Here is a 23,871-nt window from a genome sequence, read left to right on the forward strand (position 1 = left end):
TACTCTATACGTGAACCTTGTCAAAGGACATGTGTGCGTGCAGAACTAGTTACAAATTACAACTCTTACATAAATAAACATTATTGACTCTTTTGGACTAGAAAACCTAGCTTAATTGCTTTTAATTAATTTACATTAAACATGTTGATATATTATTTCACTCACAAGTCGAAGATCTGTATGGTTGCTTACACCTTCGTCAACAACAGCTACATTAACCCCCTTCCCTGTAATGCAATCACACCATGCTGGCAAAACATTCATGTCATATTTCGTCAGATTTGTCGAAAACTAAAATGTATAGAAACATACCGACGTAAATGATTAAAAATATTATACCATTTTTTCAATGATAAATTGCATTTGCTTACAAGGTCATCAAATCGCCCACAGAACTTACAAAATGATGACATGAAATGAAACTGCTGATATTCTTGTTTTACCAACTTTTTTGTCAATACTTTACCTCTTTTAAGAAATTGTTAATACGTAGAGCATGTTATTGCGCATCAAATCAACTGAGATATATACACTTTGTATGCAGCTGATGAAGGTACATTGCTTTTTTTAATGTTCTCTTTTGATATGCCCTCTTTTAACTACAAAAAGGTTATTCCCACTTTTTTTCAATAAATGTTATTGGATATTGCATAATATGTGAAAAGCAAAAAAAAAAAATCAATAGTTTGTTGGGGTTCCTTCATATAATTATTTATTAATTCCATTATTTATGTAGTTGTAGTACAAGTATACTAGTGTATTAAAGATTAAAAAAATATTTGACAATCTGTTTTTGTAATTTCCAAGTAGATAAGTTCTCGTTAATTTGCTAAGAATGCTTACAATTAGTTTTGTGATTAATTCTTACATGTTGTGATTTAATTACATGAAGGATAAAGAGATAACAAACAGTTTTCAACATGCGAACACATTTTAAATTAATTTATCACTTTTTTTCCTTGCAATATTCGTTTGCGTAATTTAACTTAACGAGTCTCGGAAGTCACAATTGGCTCTTACGTCTAAAATGCATACCAGTTTTGAAGGGCTCTAAATTCACATTTAAAATTACCGAAATAAACAGTTATGAAGAAGAAAAATTAAAGAATGTAAATATAAGTATTGAATTCATATTCTACGGTATTCAATTTGTCTGGACGGCCAGATGTGTTATAGGACCGAAAACATCCCAAAATATGAATTTAATGCTTAATTACTTACTAGATACCACTGTTCCTTTCCATCTGGATCCTCTATATCAGTTACGTTGCAGATCTTGTTATAACATCCTGCAGTCTTTAAAGATATAACATTATTACGGTAAATATATAAGAGCTCAGCCTATCATAACATATACTCTTCATTTATATCAATCGTAATAAAGTCACTACTTCATTAAGTTCATAAGCAGTTTGTTACAAAATGTGTTTTTAAAGAATCCTTTACGAAAAGAGAAAGTTTGTTTTTTCTTATGTTAAATGTGAGAACAAAAACAGGAAAGTAAACGATCCCCGATCGTTTTGTATGCAAAAACATCTCCCACTGACGTGGCGTTAAAATAACGTAGCTTCGTTGCTCCAGGACCTTAAACATACACGAGTTTATAAATTCACAAGAAATTTTCTAATTACTACAGAAATTAGAAATTTTGCACAACTGTTTTATTCGTTCTGCGTAAAATGTTGACCAATTTTACTGAATTTATCTCTGTTCTTTCAATTATGGAGTATAAAAAATGTCTCAATAACTTCCAAAGAGCCTTGGTATTTCTATAATGTATGATTATTCGAGGAATGTTACGGATTCTAGGTCAATATTTTCATCTTGCATTGAGGGTGTCATTCTAGTTTAGTTGGCTAACTCATTTTATTTAGTGCAAATCTACTAAGTACACGCGTTGCAATCAATGATACATTGTACTTGACATCATTGGGAGATCAATGTTTCAAATATTACTATAAAACTAGATGTGCTATAAATTTCGAAGATAACCTTGATTTATTTTTTGGGTGGAAACCTCCTAAAAGTAATAAATCTGTTGCTTAAGTCATTACCAGTTAGACATAAATTTTTCTTTTCGATGGAAGTGACAATATCAGTGTTTACTGCAATATTTTCTTGCTCGTAGTAATGACGTACAGAAGTATTTTTTGAATTATTATCCACCATTATTTATTACTTTTTAAGGAGTAGCCATACATTGTAATTTATATCAAGAGATGAAAGAGAATTCATATGTCGTATCTGTTGATCAAAGTAGTTTTTTATATTCTTTCACTTTGCATTTCAGCCTTTTATTTAATGGGTTAATAAAACATTAAGTTTAGTAGGCAGTTATTTTGCACAGAAATGTCATAAAACAAAAACAGCGAAATGTTATACAGTCAATTAATTTTCAATAATGAAAAAAAAATTATCTAAATTACACATGACTTACATAATTATATTCTATATCGATTTTAATCTAAAATCGATACTCATACCTATTGCAAATACAACCTATTACTTCGTTTTAATATTATAACAATTATAAAGCTATAATTAAACTATTCTTTTCCAACGAATTGTAATTATTACCATTGACATACAAGGAGCTCAAAGATTAATGTTTGTCGTGTTCTGTTTTTATATGTTAATATGTTCAATGATGATAAATGTTGGAGTTGGAAACCTCACATCAGGATTTTTAATACCGTGAAATTATTATAGATCTTAGGAAACAAACGCACGTTTAATGTAAACTATTCATTCGTATTAGGGATTTCAATTATCATTCTTCAATATAAAAATTTTCTGTTTTTTCTCATTCACTTTCAACTTTCAAAAAGTTTATTACTCATTATAAAATACAAAAGCAAATTGTATAAAATGTTCGACAGTTGAATATTGTACCTTATACATGCATGTCTTTGATACTGTAACACAACTGCAAGTTGTTCCACAGCCGTTTTTAAATCCGTAAGACATGCAAGTGTTCATCGGGCATAATACTCACTATGCTTGTCAAAAAAATCTGTAGATTTTTTTATTGAAAATATATTCATGATATATGTATTACTATTTCAATATAGTTTCTCTTAAAATAAGTCTATAAGTAATTACTGTACACACCGTTCACAGTAGCTTATTCGGTAGAGCACTCGCATCGTGATCGGGAGGTCGTTGGTTCAAATCTCGGTCGCGACTGAACTGAATCGATACAAAATGGCTAGCAACTTAAAAGTTGCAGGTCTTTCGGGAGAGACCTTAAAATTCGATATCCTGTGTTACGGCAGGCGATCAATCAATTGTCTGATAATTTATAAGATAATAATTTAGAAGTTCAACTCTGTTATTGGTGCAAAATGACTCTCTGACATAATTCTTGGAGAGAAATAAACTAATCCCTTCCATATCCAAGAATCAGGACAGAAAAAATTTCTGTTTCTGGATAGGGGATAACAAGTAATAAAAGTCAACCTCGAATTAATCAGTACCAACATTACTATGGAATGAAATTGAATTCCCATCTTCTACAAAAGAACAATCTGTTCTTAGAAGTGGGAATACAACTTTCAATGTCAAGAGGTGAACATATCTATATGAAACATATGGAGATAACGTATAGCATAAAAGATCAAAAATCCATAAAACAATACAAAATAGGAGCAGAGCAAGCACGGGCCTTCAAAACATAAGACGTGGGATCAGGTGCCATGAAGGAGTGAGCATCCCCTGCCGAACGGTTACATCTGCCGTGCTTTCCTTGTCATTATCAGGGATTAACAGAAAAATCCATTGTCAATTCAGAGTAAAAATATGAAACTATCAATTACTATGAAAAACGTTAGTCGGCATTTGATTCAATAATAAATTGCATTTACTGACAAGATTATTGTATCAAACATATAACTTACGAAATGATGACTTTAAATGAGATTGCTGATATTCTTGTTTCATCATCTTGTTTTTTTCATTATCAACTTCGTTTTGAAAGTTGTTAATACGCGTAGAGCATTGCTTATTGAATCAACTGAGAATGAAAAGTCCGTATGTTGGTGATGAAGGTAAATTGCTGCACAAGTAAGGGAAGATGACGATTGAAAAGTTAAAGTCATCACGTTTATCATAGGGTTTGGTTTTAAGATAACCATTAACATCTTTTACAATAAAATATCCAGATATGAAACAGATTTGTCAATCTCTGTGATATCTTTTATATCAAGCGTACCAGGATACATCGAATCGACATAAGACTGGAAATTACCATTGTTAATTGACAATGCGTCGTCGATATTTCTTAATGTTGAGTTGAAGGTAGCACTAATACGCATCTGTAGTTACCGATTATCTGTAGTATTTACGGATTGGTCTTTTTCAATTAAGTTTTTCTTCCAGTTAAAATCTATGTTAAATTGTGAATACAATTTTACATGTATAAAAATACAGATGTTTAATTAAACTACTGGTTGCATTTCTTTTATGTGAAGTTTACAACATTTTACCTGCCACTGAGTGCAGTCAGCTTTCTTTTCAATACTTAATAAATAAAAGTTTCAATACTGACCTTACTGTTCCACATTGTAGCACATTTACAACAAAAGACGCTGGCAAGCCTACAAATTAAATTGATTTAGTATAATATCTTCAATGTCATGAAACACATTGAGGTAACAAACTGTGTACTCAAGCTCAACAGTTCATAAAACAATACTTAACAGGAACAGAGCAAATATAGGTGCCATGGGGGAGTGAACCCTGAGTTTTCTTTTTGTCGTGATCGGAATATAATGGAAAAATATGTCGACATCTCATTATTATTATTTTATTATTATTATTTTATTAATTTATAAAGCGCAAAATCACATATAGTTTCTATGCGCTGTACAATGGTTTTGCTAATATTCAAAAACAATATAGATTAATAAAACCTATAAATCTGTAATTGAAAGTAAATAATCGATAAAACAAAGGGACCTTAAAATAAAACATGGTAGTAAGATGAAATTGGTTAACGTAGACAAGGCAAAATAAAATGAAAATAAAAAACTGTTATGTACACAGGAAAGTACTTCTGAAGTTGAGTATACGAGAGGGTACACATGGAGTCCTAGGTGTTATGTTGGGATATTTACATTCATAGATTATATTCACGCTTGAACAAGAGTGTTTTTAGGTTCTTGCGGAATGATCCATGTGCTTCTAGCTCTCGTAGTTCTAAAGGCAAGTTGTTCCACAGTTGTGCGCCTAATGTGCTTATGGCTCTTGCGCCATATTTGTTCGATGATTTCTTTACTATTACTTTCCATTTGTCAGACGATGATCTTAAAGTCCTTTGTGGCTGATAAGTAGGGCATAACTCTCTCATATATGGTGATGCTGAGGAGGAGTGTAGAGACTTGTGCATGGTTGTCAGCACTTTAAACACGACACGTTGTTTTACAGGCAGCCAGTGCAGTTGTTGAAGTACTGGCGTGATATGTTGTTTGTAGCCTGTTTTTGTGAGACAACGCGCAGCATTGTTCTGAGCCACTTGTAATCGGTGCATGGTTCGATCGGTTATGCCAAGCAGAAGGGCATTGTGATAGTCGAGATGGGATACGACTGTTGCATTGATGACCTTTGCACACGCTTCCTGGGTGAGATGTTGTTTCACCTTGGAGATTCTCCTAATGTTGAAATATATCTTTTTTAGCATGGACTTGACTTGCGTTTCCATTGATAAGGTGGCATCCAGGGTAGCACCGAGGTTTTTAGCAGTAGATTGAGATGTCACTATTGCGTCACCAATCCTCAGCTGAATGTTCTTAACACGGTTCTGGTTATGAGCGCTGGCAATCACCATTATCTCGGTTTTTGCATCATTCAGTTTGAGTTTGTTTACCGTCATCCAGGTTCGGACACTCGCTATGCACTCTTCCATAACCTTGATTTGTTCCGTACACCTGACATTGTTTTTAACACTCAGACGGTTGTACAATTGGGTGTCGTCTGCAAATCCGTGACGGCTAATGTCATACTGATTGATGACTCTCCTGAGTGGTAGGAGGTACACCAGGAAGAGGAGGGGACCGAGAACAGACCCTTGTGGCACTCCAGTGGACAGTGGCACATCTGAGGACACACTGTTGTTGATCTTTACTGCTTGAGTGCGGCTACTCAGGTAAGACTGTATCCAACAGAGTGCCGTGTCCGTAAGTCCAACTTCCACATGTAGTCTCTCCAGTAAGAGGGTGTGATCAATGGTGTCGAATGCAGCACTCAGGTCGAGAAGGACCAGGAGCATGGCATCACCTTCATCCAGTACTGCTTCTACGTCTGCTTTTATTCGTAGGATGGCTGTTTCAGTGCTGGTACCGGTCTTGTAAGCTGACTGCAGGTCATCATGAAGACCGTTTCTGGTGAGATGACCATTAAGCTGTTGTGCAACAACACGTTCGATGACCTTGCTGATGAAAGGAATATTTGAGACTGGTCTATAGTTAGTGAAGATATTCATATCCAGTCCTGGCTTTTTTAGACGTGGTGTAACTAGTGCACGTTTCAGCTTATTTGGAAAGACCCCGGTTGAAAGCGATGTATTGTGAAAACAGTGTTCTAACGATTAGTATGAAAACTCTTCAACAGCATTTGACTCAATGATCTATTGCATTTTCTGGCAAGGACATTGTAACGACCTTAGAACTAACATAATGATGATAATATACGATACTGCAGTTTTTGTTTCATCAACTTAATTGTCAATAATTTACCGTGTTTGCTCAGCTCCTATTTTGTATTGTTTAATGGACTTTTGATTTTGGATACTGTTCGTTATCTCAATATGTCTCGTTTAAGAAATTGTTTATACGTAGAACATGCTCTTGTGTATTGAATCAACTGAGAGATGCAGCTGATGAAAGTATATGGCAGCATAAGTAAGGGAAGTTGACGATGGAAAAGTCAAAGTTATCACGTTTATCAAAAACCTTGTTTGCTAGATAACAATTAACGTTCTTTACATATGAAATATCCAGATATATAAGACAAATATGTCATGACTACGTGGTATTTTTTTTTTTCTCAAGCTCAATGGGATTTACATTTTCTTTTAATTAATTTATTTAAATGCAAATAAAATGAATGAAGCGCAATTTACGTAATTGAATGCAAAACGAACTAATTATTGCTCGTAAACAAGCAATATAGTAAGTCGTACAATATTAAGTTCTCGTCAAATAGGCGCGATAAATACTGTGATAAAGCGTACTTAGATCTTCGACGTTTTTTTAGATCTAATTTTCACTCTTGTTTACTGCTAATTTTGGTAAAGATATTTTTAAATTCAATACATCAAAAATAAATATTTTCTACAACAGCATAAACATTTCTCAATGCTTACATGAATATTTAGTCGAAGAATATACATGCACGCGACATGATTTTGGGTTTTTTGATTATCTGAGCTTACTTTTAATTAATTTAAAATTTCTGCAAAAAAGTTAGATAATTGGCAAGCTTATTTTTAGAGAAACATTAAAACATTGAATCAATGAAAATAGAAGGATATATTTGTAACTGAAGTCATTCCATGCTGCCACTTTTTTTTCTCAATCGTATCCCTCATTCTGTATATCATGAGATCCAATTCAATCAAAATATATGGCTCACATACATGTACATCTTCTGATCGAACGAAAAAGATCTGTTTTCTTAGGTCGGAGAATTACCAAGTAAATAATTATTTATAATCTAAAATATGAAGTCTTACATTTATTTAGTTACAGAAACATCCATTTCCGGATTTTTTAAAAGTCTATGAAATAATATTGATAATTCTATGAAATCTTAATATAGTATGTAGCCGTTTTGAAATATCGATTCCTAAATATTTTGAAGAATCGTGCGTTTGCGTTAGCAATTGTGTAAGATCGTGCAACGTGTATAGAATGGTGTGCCTGAAGGATCGTTCGTGTAATTTGATAGGTTTAATCATGCGTTAATCGTGCGGAATCGTTCGCGTAACGTGATCGTTCGTGTTAGTTGTCAACAATAACGTTGCAGCCACTGTATTGTCAATCGAAAATTCGAGCTTGTTTTAAATGTTCAGAGTACTGTGTACCATAAGAATGTTTTAGCAAACTATTAATTACAAGGTAAATAAATTTATGAGTTCCAGCCGGGATTTAAATTTATCGATTGGAATGGTAGTGTAAAACCTTTAAAATATATATAAGTTTCAAGGTATTGATTTTAGTAAAATTAATTTCAAATTTACAAAAAGGTCGGTATACATGATGAGATTTGTAGTATAATACAAGTATTATAATACATTTGTATTATAACACTTTCTTGTACACACGCTAATACATATCTTATAAGATTGTAAATAAACTACGTATTCCAATGTGTTTTCCCCCGCCATTATTCTCTTTCTGTCAAGATAATAAAAATGGAGGATGAGGCTCTGATAGCAGTGTCTATAATCGTACTATGCACTGTTTGATATATTCCACAAGTCCTTTTTCTCTTTTCATTAAGCCACGAGTATCTCGATGTCTTTACTTGTAAAGTCTATCATTATTATTTACCAAGTGCTTTTTTACTAATGATAAAAATAGAATGCCCCTAGTGTCATTACATTTCATAGGTTGAAAGTGATAGATAAATTAAGGTTTGTATTAGAAAATAGAACATTGCTCTTTTCTTAATACAGTTTTATAAGATTCGAAAAATCTTATGATATACTGTATAAAGAGTGTATATACAGTAAGATTTTGTATTATAATACAAATCTTATTATACAAATCTTACCGTGCATACTGTCCTTTAAATTGTATAAACTGGGTTTGAACAGTAAGCTTAATCTCGAAGCGGTTTATAAAATAACCTTAAGGTGGAATGCCACACCAATTTTTTTTTGATAGATCTTTGATTCATCCTTTTTTAACAATGGCTTCAACACTGAAAGAGCAATACTAGCTCTAAATTATTTTAAATGAAATTTTTGTATTTCTTCAAAGAAAATAAAAAAATATTTATATCCAAACAAGTTGTTTTCGAGATAAAAGCTAGCTGTAAAAGAATGAATCATGTGAATATCTAATAAATATGGAATGCCATATACGACAGCCAACTGCTTACTGCCAACTGCTGACTGCTTACTGCCAACTGCCAGCTGCTTACTGCCAACTGCCACACATATTTGAAGAAATTTTATATTTGTATTGATATTTATATGAATTTTCACGAAAAAGGGGAAAAAGGCACGGATCCAGGACATTTTTTTTCCAAGAGGATCACCCTGGTAACATTGAAAAGAATAAAATGACCAATATGTTTTATCTTATGTAATATTCAATATATGCGGTTGATAAAGTACATTGTTTATTTTATTTGTTTTCCTTTTTGAAATAGGTAATAAAATGGCTATTTTCTACTTTTAATCTTTAAAGTAACCCCCCCCCTTCATCCGGAGACAACAAAACCTTTGAAGAGAGAATAATAATAAAAAAGATTTCTCGTTTCGCAGAGAAAGATGTTTTGAAAATAAATTTCCATTTTCCAATATATTCTATAGTTAAACATTTCCTCAAATTAAAGATGTATATATCTGTGTGTTATAATGTTGCATAGACCAGGGGGGGGGGGGTGATTTAAAATTTGTGCAGTCATACGTTAAATAAACTAAACGAACTACCGGTAAAGTGATCTTGGACCATCCACTTAGAAAACGCCGATCAAACATTTATATCTCTTTGTTTGTACAAATAAAATATGTTTTACATGCATAGATGTGGCATTTATATGCAATGTATAAGCCAATAAAGATGCTACATATATAAAATAAATCAACTAAAAAGGAGCCTCCCCGACCAAAAATGTGGATTCGTGTTAAGTTGGTATGAAAAATGTCATACACATGAAGGTATGACGCATAAGAACCCCCTCTCCCCGGCCGAAATAAATTTTCATATTTAGGAAAGGACTTTACGTATTTTTTTTCTTGTCAAATATTTATGGTTTGGATTTTTTTTTTGTTACCAGAGGGACCCTCTTGGAACAAATGTCCTATAGATCCGCGCCTTTTTTTTTAAATTTACTTAAATATTAATATAAAGATAAAATTTCTTCAAATATGTGTGGCAGTTGGCAGTAAGCAGCTGGCAGTTGGCAGTAAGCAGTCAGCAGTTGGCAGTAAGCAGTTGGCTGTCGTATATGGCATTCCATAAATAAAATATGTATAATAAAAAGAAAGCTGGTTAGACTTTTTAAATTTTTTAAATAAATTATAATTTATGAAAATAAAAAACATTATTTGTGAATATGTTAATAAACCTGTACATGTAGTTAAAAACACCATAAAACTAGTCACAACTGAGGACAACATGTTTGTCAATCATATTTAAAAAAAAAAATGAAACTAAATGAGAAATTTTAGTGAAATTAATTTTTTCGAATATTTGAACCTAATCCGAACAAAAATAAACTGATCCCAATCAAAATTAACACAAAATGAATAAAATGCTAATTTATTGCCTCTTCGTGTATTTACAATAAAGAAACTTATTTTATTGTCAGGTTCAATAGTATTTTAACTCTTATTACACCTAATCAGACTTGTGTTTTTTTTCCAATAATTTTACAATTATGGATAGGATCGGTTTAATTTTGATCGGGATTGGCCAAAAAGATTTTTTTTTTAATATTTTCTCTGAAATTTGGCTCTTTCGTTTCAATTTTTTTATAAATATGATTCACGAACACGTTTACCCCAGTTAACCACAAATTTAAAAAATATTCACAAATTATGTGTTAAATTTTCATAAATATATATTTTTATTATTTTTTGGATATCTTTACGGTTCTTCTTTAGATATTTTATGACGTATTCATGTGATGCATTCATTTACAGCAAAATATTTACTACAAAGCATCTAATTTGGATGTAAATTTTTTTTTCATTTTCTTTGAAAAATGCAAAAAAAAAATCATATAAAATAATTGAGACCTGATGTCGATCTTTCAATGCTGAAACCGTTGTTTGAAAAGGTTGACTCAGAGATTTTTGAAATAAAACGTTGTGTGTCATTCATCCTTAAACTGTTCCAACCCAGGTTATAACAGTATAACTTGGGTTGCTATTTAATTTATTACTTTTAATTTTATTTTCAATCACTAAATATAGAAAACAAGACAATATATCCCTTAAAACTTTTTTTCAAATTGTTCATATTTTAAACATAACATCAAGTGGCTTATATATGTTGTTGACTACTGTAGATCACTTAATTTTCGCGACACCTTATTTTCGCGAGGTAGTCATTGACTCTTTCTTAGCGAGACAAATTTTTCACGAATTGTGGTCATTACTCTACATAATCTTATGGAATTCTATTATACGCGAGAATGAAATTTTGCCGAGCATATCGTTTCGCGTAATTACGCGAAAATAAAGTTCTCGCGAATAAAAAATGATTTACAGTAGGTTATTGTAATGTAGGCAACCCAGGTTATACAATTAAGATTTATTTTTGTCCAATCAAATGACGCTTTTCAGCCTTAAGGACTCTCATTCCTGGCTAAATTATACGGAAGCGGATTATAAAAAAGCGTAAACTGATCAAAACCAGGTTATACTCGAATTTTTTGGCTAAGAATTAGAGTCATTCCTTATAATTTGATTTTATAATAATTAAGTAAATCGAATAATGTGGCTAAGAATTAGAGTTATTCCTTATAATTTAATTTTAAAATAATTAAACAACTGTGGATGTAAAATTGTTTTGCTTTTAATGAGTTTGCCACTCAATAATGCACCCATAGTAACAGAAGTGATGAGAAGCGAGGGTATAACTGATTTATAGACCTAGTAGCTATGATGTTTATTTACATGAGTTAAGATCGAGATACTGTTTTAAATTAATGTAATATATTTATTAGATCTGGAATTTTCCATGTATACCAAGGACTGGGAATGAGGGGATCGCATGGATACATATGATTCGGCTGGTTGTTAAGGGGGTGTGTCCTGATACCAAACCAGATTATACAGAATAATTTGCGTTATTTTTCGGCAATCAACCAATGAGAGGCTAGAATACAAACAAAATTAAATTATATACTAATCATTTAATAATCGTATAATTCCTTTCAAAATATTTTACAAATTCATATCATTTAATAGATCGTATACAATTTGGAACAATATAATTTACCCTTGTCTGATTTATGTCATAATTATATAAAAGGTTTTGCAATGTGAAGGAGGATCAATGTGTTTTTAATTTGCAATCCGTATCAGTTAAAATTTAAATGTTTACATTACAGATATATTTTGCATAAACACTGTTTGGAAATTTACGGCACTCAAAACACCATAACACGGACAAGGGGTCAAAGGGTAAAGGATTACGTTTCATTTTGATATCACAAACGTTGAACGTCGTTGAAGTGCAACGTCATATACAAAAAATCAAATAACACGTTTACTTTGAATAGAAGCTGTTACATTGGCTCTCCCATTAACTTGAACTTAACCGAACGATAATACAGTAATTTTGAAATATAAATCACCTTTGCAATGAAAGACAAGAGTTCAAAATGTAGATTTAAACAATAAATCGTCATTTTTTAAAGATACATTCTCATATAACTACAACGGTGTGTGCAAACAAATTTTTATTTGCGCGTTGTTAAATTTGTTTGCACACACCGTTGCAGTTATGAGTTTATATCTTGAAAAAAAATCATCCATCAGTGAATACAATACACACGTACCGCTAAATATATCTAAAAATAAAAGAGACGGTGATATCAATTTATTATGTGTAAGTTTCCGTGCTTTCTACTTAGAACATAACTTCATCAAGAGTTTGACCAATTAAGCTTAGCAATATCTTAAAAGTATTAAAAAGAGGTAATTTTTAAAATTTTGAAAACCAGATTAGAACGTGTTAAGGTTTCTCCACTCTCACGATTTTAATGATTCAAAGTACAAAAGCTGCATTTATTTTCATTAAATATAGTTTAAATTCACTAATTATTTTTAAAAATGTATAGGTCGACATATTATTTAAGATAGGTGACATAAATAAACAGAAGTGCATTTCAACATAAAAAAATTGTACATTTTTTGTAAATTTTATGATAAAATTATGTAAAAACTGGTTTAAATGCCTAATTCTGACGTTGAAAGTTCCGATATACTTGCTACTTCTGAAATAATTTTGATTTCTGAATACCATGGAAACTATTTTACATAAGAATTACAAGAATGAAACTGTCTGAATGAAGTTTAACTGAGGAGGAATTATTGCCCTTGTCAATTTTTTTAAAGTTTGAAAAATTTATTTTAAAAAAAAACAACATTTTTTACATTCTTTTACTTAACAATATTTATCATTACACTTATTGATAAGGATTCTTATAAAAATTATTGTTCTAGTCGGCATAAATTTAAATAAATAACAGTTTTTTCAAAAACTTATGGCATCATAGGAGGATGGAAAAACCTTAATTTTTCAATGATATGCCCTTTATTAAAGGGCACATGATTATCTGAATACGAACTATCTATTTTGAGGATGCATATGAGCTCTTTCATTAAACAATGTTTTGAAAGCGAATCTGCTTGGTTTCCTTTGATTGTTCTTATCAAAGTATTGCCAGCCATGTTATAAAGCAAATACATTTGATGAATCGAAAATAGAGACTTTGAAGTGGTTGATTTTTTTTCTTTTAACACTAAATAATATTAGAGAAATAAGAATACGCACAGAAATGTAATTTTTCCTAGGTTTAAATACATCCTTCACATTATTGGTAACAGCATTTCAAACAACCAGGTAACAGGTTAATACCGAGTCAGAGATAACGTGTGTAAACATAAAAATCAATACGTAGAAATGACGCATGTGTGGGCCAGACTTAATATTATCTTGACTGTAAAAAGATTTATAGTAAAGTCCACTTAAGAATATACTCCTCTCTCTCTCTCTCTCTCTCTCTCTCTCTCTCTCTCTTTTATTTATGTTTTGTTTTACCTTGATAAATTATTTATGCACAATAAAAACTTTTATTACAGTTTTGTTGACAAATACATATTAAAAATACTTCTGCTGAGTTTTTTTGTGTTTACCTCTTAAGTTCTGTGAAACTTATACTATAACCAATATTTATTGTCTTTGAATAAAACATAATTTGTTTTTGTTTTTTAACGAAAGCCCTACTTGGTTGAATTTGAAGTTGAGAAGAAGAGGAATTCTTTTTGCACAAAAGCCAAAGTCGATCACAGGACAAAAACGCTGTTAAGGATACATTTCACAAACAAAAAAATGATTCATTGATTTATGTATTTAATCTGAGACATATTTTAATTAGAATGTCATCAATAATTTAAATAAATCCCTGACACAAAGAAATCTTTCTTTCGTTTTTCTTCGTACTTAGGTATGCGAATTTGTGTCGTTTTTTTGTAATTCTATTAAAAAAAATTGTACATATGTTAAACACTGTGACATAATTTCACAAAAATTCCCCAATTTTCTTTAAATAACATTATCCAGGTAAGATATATATTTCATCAAAAATCTATGAGAAATACTGATGATAAGTTGAAAGGTTCGTCATTTATCCTTGCGAAAAGATACATTAATATATATACGTGTATTATGCATTATAGAAGAAAGGCACGTCATGTAATGTAGCTGAACGAAAGATAACTCTCATTAAATACTTAAAAAATGGAGCTCGACAAGCAATCATTAAACACATTTTTGAAAACAGTGTAATCCAGCAAATGTTCTGATATAAAATTATTAAGTCAAGAGTAAAGTTCTCTTACTTTTCTCGTTTTTTTTATATCGTCTTATGACAAATATTACACACGTAAAATAGCAAAGGCTTATCTATTAATTGTCAAAATATTATGTAGGTGACTTGTGAAAAAAATGATTGACACAGTTTTTATTCGAACAATGAGGGATTCTTGAGTTTAATCTATAACTTGAAAATTCTTTTGAAGTAGCATTTTATAATTTGTACAAGGTTTATGAAGACAAAAGACTTTCTAGAGGTTAATCACTTATGTGATTGATTGTTTTAGTGAAGGAAGGGGGAGCCCTAACAAAAAATACTATAGTTTACTGTAATTCACGGTAGTAAATTAAAAATTCAAAGTCATCATTATGATCATTAAATTAATTCAAAGTTTTCATTAAAGTGTCAAAGTATTAAAGTGTTTGGACCCTGAAGTCCATAAAATAATTCAAAGTAAGAGCAGAGCAAAGGAGGACCTCAATACTATATCACAGGTGCAATAAGGTGCCATGGAAGTGTAGGAATTTAGGCTGGACTGAGGACATCGACCTGGATAGCTCAGTGGCTAGAACTCCAGACAGGGGACCCGGGTTCTATTCCCGGTCCAGCCATATGTTTTCAAAATGTAATATAATAATGATTTTTCAATATAAGTTTACTTATTCCTCCTTTCCATACTACAGAGTAGTTAGCATCCCCTGCCGGCCAGTCACATCCACCGAGTGCTCGTTGCCATAATTTAGAAATAACTGGAAAATCCGTTGTCAATTCAGTGTATAAATAATGGACTAACAATAAGTATGAAAAACGTCAGCCAGCATTTGACTCATTGATAAATTGTATTTGCTGACAAAACCATTATATCCCCCATAGAACCTACGAAATGATAACTTAAGGACGTTCGATCCTGATATTTTGAGGTATTTCGCGCAGGTCCTTTATTCATAAAATTAAGCATCATTTTTAGGTTCTAACAATAGAACTGAATTCTACAATGCAAATTAAACTATATTCAATGAAAAAACCGCGATTAAATTCCTTTCAAGTAGAATTAAGCTAGGGACTATATTTTGTGGCAGAAGTTTTTTTTAGACGAAAATGGTCATTTTTTTTTCCATTTGAACTATAACAGTACTGTTAATTTTGGATGCCTATTTTTCCATGCTGGTTGCACACAAAGCTGTTTTTTGCAGTGAAATATGTTATGCTGGTTCTGAAATATCTATTAAATTAGTTCTTATGAATTCTATCAGCAAAGTGTGCCAAATATAGTAAATATATTCTGAAAATCCGGGAAAACATTGAGCCAAATTTAACGTAAAATTCACACTTTTTTGGTTATATCTGAAAATGTACATCATATACCCCCAATTTTGATGTTCTTTTCTAAATATTCAAGATACCTTTGACCTATTTGCTGAAAATCAGAAAAAGTTTGACTTTAAAATAATGTTCTTGCTTATTATATTTTCAATGCCGGAAAAATAACATTTTATTAGTGCAGAAAGGTCAAATAATTGATTATGCAAAGCAATTTGAAACTTTTTCTTAGTCACAATTTTAAGTGTCTTTTTTAAACAGACTTAGAGTTCATTTTGTTTCATGCTTTAATTGGATAAAAATATTGGAGGGAAAACGTCGAAGATGTAATTTTTAATTAAGACACAAATTTCAGTGCAGAAAGGTCATATTAAATGTACTGAAGCGCTAAAAGAAGCATATTGACCCCCAGTTTTTGATTTGAATTTTAATTAAGCTTTGTATGTAGAAACTAAAAATATACTTGGCAAAAAATACGAAAAGCATGCTATTGCATGTCGAATCAACTGAGAGATATAAGCTCCATATACAGGTGGTGAAGGTATATTGCCGCATAAGAAAGAGAAGTGAACAATTGAAAAGTTAGCTGTTATCATGTTTATCATAGAGATTGAATGTCTATTTTTGTGCCGTTCAGTTCAGCATGAGGGTATATGCATATATCACTTTGAATTCGTAAAATGAAGATACATGTATCAAAGAGTCTACCAAATTAGTTCCATGTTTAGATTTTTCACCAGAAAAAGGCTCTATAAAATAGCAACAAAAGAACAAGATTTTATGATTAACGTAATGGTTTTACATTTTCTATCGTAAGCCTCTTCATTTATAGAGTAGCCTACCGTTATCTCCTGCATTTATCTGCATCATGTATGTCTCTCAGTTGACTCAAAACGCAAAGGTATACTAAACTAAGAACATGTACTAAATATAAAATACAATCTTCAAATTTTTATTTTGACGACAAAAAATATCATAACTATCGACTCTGACAAATTACACAGAGTATATGTACAATAAACTGGGGGTCCACGCTGATCATTAATAACGTTTTGCTAAATTGTGACCGGATATAAAAGGTTCTCTATAAAACGCTTAATGGTTATACAGTTGTATGTCTTATACTGTGCTTTATGTTTATGACGGTATAATGTCTTCTTCTCTGATTGTGTGTGATAAATTAACGATTATCATATAATCATCAGCCTGTTAACTATCCGTGGGCGATGTACCTATCAAATCGATATCTCATAACAAGCGTTACCTGCAGATCAGCAGATTATTCCTCAAATCTTTATGTAAAAGATGACACACCAATATCCGATCAATCGAGTCCACCATCTATCTAATTTAAGTACTTTGAAATAAAATTATAATCATTGCAGAGTTTTAGAATGGAACTAGATAAATGAAGTACCGAAAAACTTTTTGTTTAATATCATTTAATATATGCTTTCTTGATGATTATAGAAAAAGCATGTGTGTATTAAGTAATCTGTAATATTGAGGTATACCAAGTTATATAATTAAAAGATAGTTAAAAGGTTTGTACTTACCTTGAAGAAGCACCTTTGTCTTCGATGCATGATGAGCTTTTTAGAACTGTACAACTACTTTTACTTTATGAAGCACATAAAGGCCGATAACAAGCTTTTAAAGCTTATGCAAAAAAGAATCACAAACGATTCGTTATTACTTGAAGTCTTAGTTACTGGTTTAAGCAAAATAATGCACAACTATAATGAAGCTGGATAAAACAAAATTAACCACCGAAATATTGCCTACTCGGCATAAAACAGAAAGCAATCAACCACTCAAAAATATCTGTGGAATAGCTTCTTGATACATGTGAATGCGTTTATTTAGCGTTTACAGGTAATTAAACTGAGATTTGTCATTAAATAATTTTTGGACAATTTGAAATCACAAGATTTTACCAAAATCAACAGCTTCAATACTTACGTCTTTTCAACTTTATACACAACCATTCGCCACGATAAATAAATTTTGATTATACCCGCACTTTCTAAAGAAAGTTCGGGTATATTGTTGTTACTCATGTCCGTCCGTCCGTCCGTCCGTCCATCCGTCCGTCTGTCACACTTTTCTTCCCTGAACTCCTCCTACATTTTACACAGTAGCTTAATCATCTTTTGGGGGATGGTTGTTGGCGTCATGTAGATGTGCAGTAAGGTTTTGGAATTTTGATTTTGCCCCGGGGGGTCAAATGGGGGTCGAAAAGTGACGTTTTTTATGCAAAAAGCCCCGTCTTCCCTGAACTCCTTCAACAATTTACTCAGCAGCCTAACCAGCTTTTGGGAGATGGTTGGTGGGGTCATGTAAATGTGCAGTAAGCTTTCGGAATTTTGATTTTGCCCCAGGGGGTCAGATGGGGGTCGAAAAATGACGTTTTTTAAGCAAAAAGCTCCGTCTCCCCTGAACTCCTCTTACATTTTACTCAGCAGCCTAACCAGCTTTTGGGAGATGGTTGGTGGGGTCATGTAGATGTGCAGTAAGGTTTTGGAATTTTGATTTTGCCCCGGGGGGTCAAATGGGGGTCGAAAAATGATGTTTTTTAAGCAAAAAGCCCCATCTTCCCTGAACTCCTTCTACATTTTACTCAGGAGCCTAATCATCTTTTGGGAGATAATTGGTGGGGTCATGCAGATGTGCAGTAAGCTTTAGGAATTTTGATTTTGCCCCAGGGGGTCAAATGGGGGTCGAAAAATGACGTTTTTATGCTAAAAGCTTAGTCTTCCCTAAACTCCTTTTTCGTTTTAAACAGTGGTCTTATCCTCTTTTGGGAGAGTTCACTCTTTTGAAATTTTGTTAAAACATCAAGGTCAGGGTAAAAAATCATAGCATGTTGGGAAACATCTTGTTATGGGTAATGTTCACTTGAAATGTGAAAGTCGAATCTCTTCTCAATGAAAAGGAAATACAACATTAATGCAAACTAAGTTAAACTTCAAGGTCAAGGTCACAGAGTCAAAAAGTCATGATACATTTGCAAAGGTATTATCACAGGTAATATGAATGCCCTTTCATTTATCTTTCAATGATCAATTTAAAGCAATTAATTTGTTTATGAAATTAGGTAAAACTTCAAGTTCATGGGTAATAAAAATCATAGTGTATTTAGAATGGTATTGTCTCATTTAATACTAATTAATACACATGTTTAATATAAAAGTCCTGTCTCTTCTCATTCAAAATATACGACCATGATGACCAAGGTTAAATTTATTGTGACAGATGGGCAGATTGACTAACAAATGAAATTTAATGTACCCTACCTTTAGTGAAAATGGGGGACAATAAATGTCTTTGCAGTTCTTGAGAAGAAGATTTATGTTTGAAAAAGTCCCCTGCATATTTACATGTAAATTGGTTGAAATTGACCCATTGGTTCTTAAGAAGTTTATGTGAAAAGTTTGCAGACAAATAGATGGACAACAGAAATCAGTACATTTCAGAAAACAGTATGCTTAATATAAATAGTTGATCAAGGTGCTTTGGGTAGCAAAATAAAGCTAAACTGGTATATCTAATTCATCCGCAGAGCTAAGTATATTTTAATATGCACAACCTTTTCAACTCTTATCATAATTATTTTTTAAAATTTATATCACCATGTCTCATTCAAGGGAGAACTAGAGATATGACCAGATGTATATCTGTTGAATATAAAATATGTACATGTATACTGTGTTTTTTTTTTTAGTAATTTGTTTGTTTGTTGTGACAGCAACTGTTACGGCAGCTTTTGGCAAAGGTTGAAATTTCTCAAATGTAAGTCAAACTCCAAGGTCAAGGTCAAAGGGTCAAAATTGTTGGTATCAAAGGGAAAGTCTTGTCACAAGGAATACACATGTGAAAAAAGAGAGAAATCCCTAGAACTTCCTCACCTGTTCAAAAGTTATTGCCAAGGTTAAGTTAAATTGGGTTCAACTCTAAGGTCTAGGTCAAAAATAATTATACCTGTTGAAAGTTCACAATGATTACACATGTTAGAGCATTAAAGTCCTAGCACCACCTGTTCAAAACTTAGGCCAAGTTTAAGGTATTTTTCTTGTAAAAGTGGGTCAAACCCCAAGGTCAAGAGATCAAGAGGTCAAAATTGGTGGTACCCATTAAAAGATTTTGCCAAAAGAAATTTACCTATGAAATATCGAAGCCATGTGTATAGCCCAATCCACTTAAAACTTATGGGCAAGGTTAAAGTTTCTGTGGACAGACAAACATACATAAGCATAGGAAACAAAATATGTATATATAATCAAATGAAAAAAAGTTCTACTATTATGGAGTCATAAGATCAATTGTCATTCAGGTACAGGGAGTCAGTGGCTAGGGAGATCAGACACCCCCCTGGAATTAGCAGTTATTTGAATAAGACTTTGTACTGTAGAGAGTAAAAATGACTTTGGACATCCCCCCCCCCCCTTAGAAAACAGGGACTCCACCATCATTGTTTTTATTTTTATTTTTTATTTGCTTCTCAGGAACTCTTGGGCTGATTTTTTGACTTAGGTGTGACACACACCCCCCCTTTCTGAAAAAAAAATTCTGGATCTGCTAATGTCCGCAACGGGAGATAACTTGACAATGTGAAATTTGTCGACTGTGGCATGCGATGATCTTTGACCCTTTTTGAACTTCAACCTAACCATTTGCATTTATTTATTTTAATGCAATCTATACTAAATCTTGTACTTACCGAATGTCATAGGTCGTGACAACGAATTCATGAAATATAATCCATATAATCCAATTAAAACACAAATGATTTTAACTGACCACACTGCATCGTCAGCATACATGTGCTAAATAATTTCATTCGACAAACCTTTGCTGATTCCGTTGCCAGTATGAATCGGCCGAGGTGTGCCGAGAGGTGATATCTATAAACATGATAATGGGTGCATGACGCAAATCCAATGTGAATGTAGAAAATAAGATGTTCACACGTAAAACTATTTAGTACAAAAACAAATTTCAAACTATCATAATTAACTATGTTTTAACATAACTTTGCCATCTAGGTTTATTTTTAAAAAATGTGAAAGAGAGTGTGTGTGTGTGGGGGGGGGGGAGAGATAGGCACTGACAAATTAATCGGGTTGTATTTTCAATGGGGTTTTTTCCTGACCAAGTACTAAAATCAGTTTGCACATTTTGATAAATTCATCAAAAACGCTTTGTACTAAAATAATATTTTATGTCGTTGAGAAAGTAAATTTAAAAAGTTCCAAATTATGGGCAAAACATTTATCTGAATCTAATTAAGTAATTTACTTCAATCATTAATCAAATTCTGTTATTTCAGACTGGTAATGAATTAAGTATTCAAAATACATATGTGAGGCTCATACATGTAGATCATATGGTCACCTGAAAATTTTATGTTCAATTTGACGAATACATGTACGGTGATAATTATAGAATTATTTTGACTTCTTCCTTGGAAAGTCCAATATGAAGGATTGCAGGCGCGGATCCAGAAATTTTTTCCAGGGGGGTCCACCCAGTTCAAAAAAGAAATCAAATCCCAGAAATTTCTTGACAATCAAAAAAAAAAAAACAAAAACCTTAACTCGCCCAAACGTGAAAAACCTATTTCTTGGGGGGAGGGGGGGGGGGTAATGAAAAACTTCTACTGCCTCAAATCTCTCACATTTCATACCCATTTCAAACATGTGCATGTTCACCAGGGGGGGTCAGCGTTTTCCGGGGGGGGGGGGGGGGGGTCCAAGGTGACTTTTCTCATGCTTTAGTATATTAGAATATTAGAATATTAGAATATTTATTCAACCAATTTGGGCCCACAGTGGAGCATACAGAACAGTGTCCAAAATCATCACAGTTATACATATACAAAACAGAACAAAACAAACATTGTATAATGAACAGAGAGTGAGCTATCTTCTTTTAGGATGTATAAAATGTACATTATAAGTATACTATTTATAATATCTGCAATATGCCTATATTAAACTATGTTGTTTTCTCTTATTAAAATTTGCATTTAAAAGTTGGCATAATAAAACAACAAACTCAGAATCTTCATTTGACATAATCCATGTAAACAGGTCAACATTGTTAAGAAGTATCAAATTAGGAAAGGTTTTAAAGATTTTATCTAAAAACTCTCTTCTTGAGTCATTATAAAATGGACATTCTAGCAAAAAATGCAATTCATCCTCAGTTGGAATTGAGGTGCAGTAACGACAGACTCTCTCACACCTGGGAAGAATTTCATTTATACATTTTCTAACCATGGAAATTCCAGGTCCTGACCCCCCAGACCCCCCCCCCTCTAGATCCGCGCATGAAGGATTGTGTATTTAGAGGCAAACACCTTAGTGCGGGTATTACTGTCTCATGACAGCATCTAGTTTCATTTACAGCTGCTTTTGCAATAAAAATGGAACTCGTAGACTTACTCATCACCTGGTCATTGGTCATTTGCAAAATTATTTTGTTATAAAGATTCTGATTTCACACACAAGTACTCTGAAGTTGACATTAAGAAGATGCTTGAGTTTCTGATTGACAATATATATGTGGTTTTTGGAGACCAGGTCTTCCAACCATCTGTTTGAATTCTCATTGGATCCAATTGCGCTCCGTTATTAGCAGACCTATTTTTGCATTCATAAGAAGCAGAATTTATACAAAATTTTATGCATGAAACGACGAAAACATTTGCTGTGGCCTTCACCTTGACCTTCAGATATATTGACGTATTGTCAATTAACAATGGTAATTTCCATTCCTGCGTCGATTCGATATATCCTGGTGAGCTTGAGATAAAAAATACCACAGAGGACGACAATTCTGTTTCATACTTGAATATTTTACTTGAAAAAGACGTTAATGGAAATCTAACAACCAAGTTATATGATAAACGTGACGACTTTAACTATTCTATCGTCAACTTCTCTTACTTATGCAGCAATATACCTTCATCACCTGCATACGGAGTGTATATAGCTCAGTTCATTCGATATGCAAGAGCATATTCTACGTATGAACAATTTCTAAAATGAGGTAAATTATTGACAAGCAATTTGATGAAACAAGAATATCAAGAGTCTCGTTTAAAGTCATCATTTCGTAAGTTCTATGGTCTATACAATGACCTTGTCAGTAAATACAATTTATCATTGAGTCAAATGCTGACTGACGTTTTTCATACCTATTGCTAGTCCATTATCTATACACTGAATTGACGACGGATTTTCCCGATCATGACAATGAGCACAAGGCGGGTGTGAACTGTAAGCAGGGGATGCTCACTCCTCCATAGCACCTGATCCCACCTCTGATGTTTGGGAGGTCCGTGTTTTCTCTGCTTTTGTTTTTTGTTTATTATTTTATGGACTTAGAGACTTGGAGATTGAATACTGCTTTTTTATCTCCATATCCTTCTTTGATCAAATGAAACACTTATACATAAAAAAAGCCGATAAAAAGACTTTGACAAAGCTTTGCACACGGGAAGTACAGTTCAACTTTATTTCTAGCACCATTCCCTTGGAAATCTAAGATTAAAACTTTGACAACAAAATATATTTTATTACCAACATATTTTTTTTGTTTAACATTTTTCTCGTGATCTTTTCAATTTCATATAAAGAAGCCAATTTAGACATAAACTCTACATGGAACGAATATATATAGAATTAACAAAGAAATACAACAATTCATAGATGATTATAACCATATAACTGTTGACTTTTAGCAATATTTCAAATAAGTACTATTTCA

At 32.3% G+C, this 23,871-nt stretch overlaps 1 protein-coding gene across 1 annotated transcript; it reads right to left on the bottom strand.

The window, feature by feature from the left end:
- Window positions 1-105: 105 nt before the first annotated feature.
- LOC134255642 (uncharacterized) lies at window positions 106-13,781 on the bottom strand. The gene is made up of 4 exons (XM_062738164.1): window positions 13,737-13,781; window positions 4,547-4,595; window positions 1,222-1,296; window positions 106-291 (listed from the first exon to the last, which is right to left on the bottom strand). The coding sequence occupies exons 1-4, from the start codon at window positions 13,766-13,768 to the stop codon at window positions 136-138; spliced, it is 312 nt and encodes a 103-aa protein (XP_062594148.1). The 5' UTR covers window positions 13,769-13,781; the 3' UTR covers window positions 106-135.
- Window positions 13,782-23,871: the final 10,090 nt, after the last annotated feature.

This window comes from Saccostrea cucullata, unplaced genomic scaffold, assembly GCF_032062105.1.
Source record: "Saccostrea cucullata isolate Sc308-1 unplaced genomic scaffold, CSIRO_AGI_Scuc_v1 ctg1570, whole genome shotgun sequence".
Classification (NCBI taxonomy): Eukaryota; Metazoa; Mollusca; class Bivalvia; order Ostreida; family Ostreidae; genus Saccostrea; species Saccostrea cuccullata.

Excerpts from the sequence above, each read along its gene's own strand:
- LOC134255642 (XM_062738164.1), bottom strand. The coding sequence starts at position 13,768 with ATGTATTTAAACCTAGGAAAAATTACATTTCT. Across the intron at positions 1,297-4,546 it reads CTACAATGTGGAACAGTAAG|ACTGCAGGATGTTATAACAA; the intron begins GTCAGTATTGAA and ends ATATCTTTAAAG. Across the intron at positions 292-1,221 it reads GAAAGGAACAGTGGTATCTA|TTTTCGACAAATCTGACGAA; the intron begins GTAAGTAATTAA and ends TATACATTTTAG.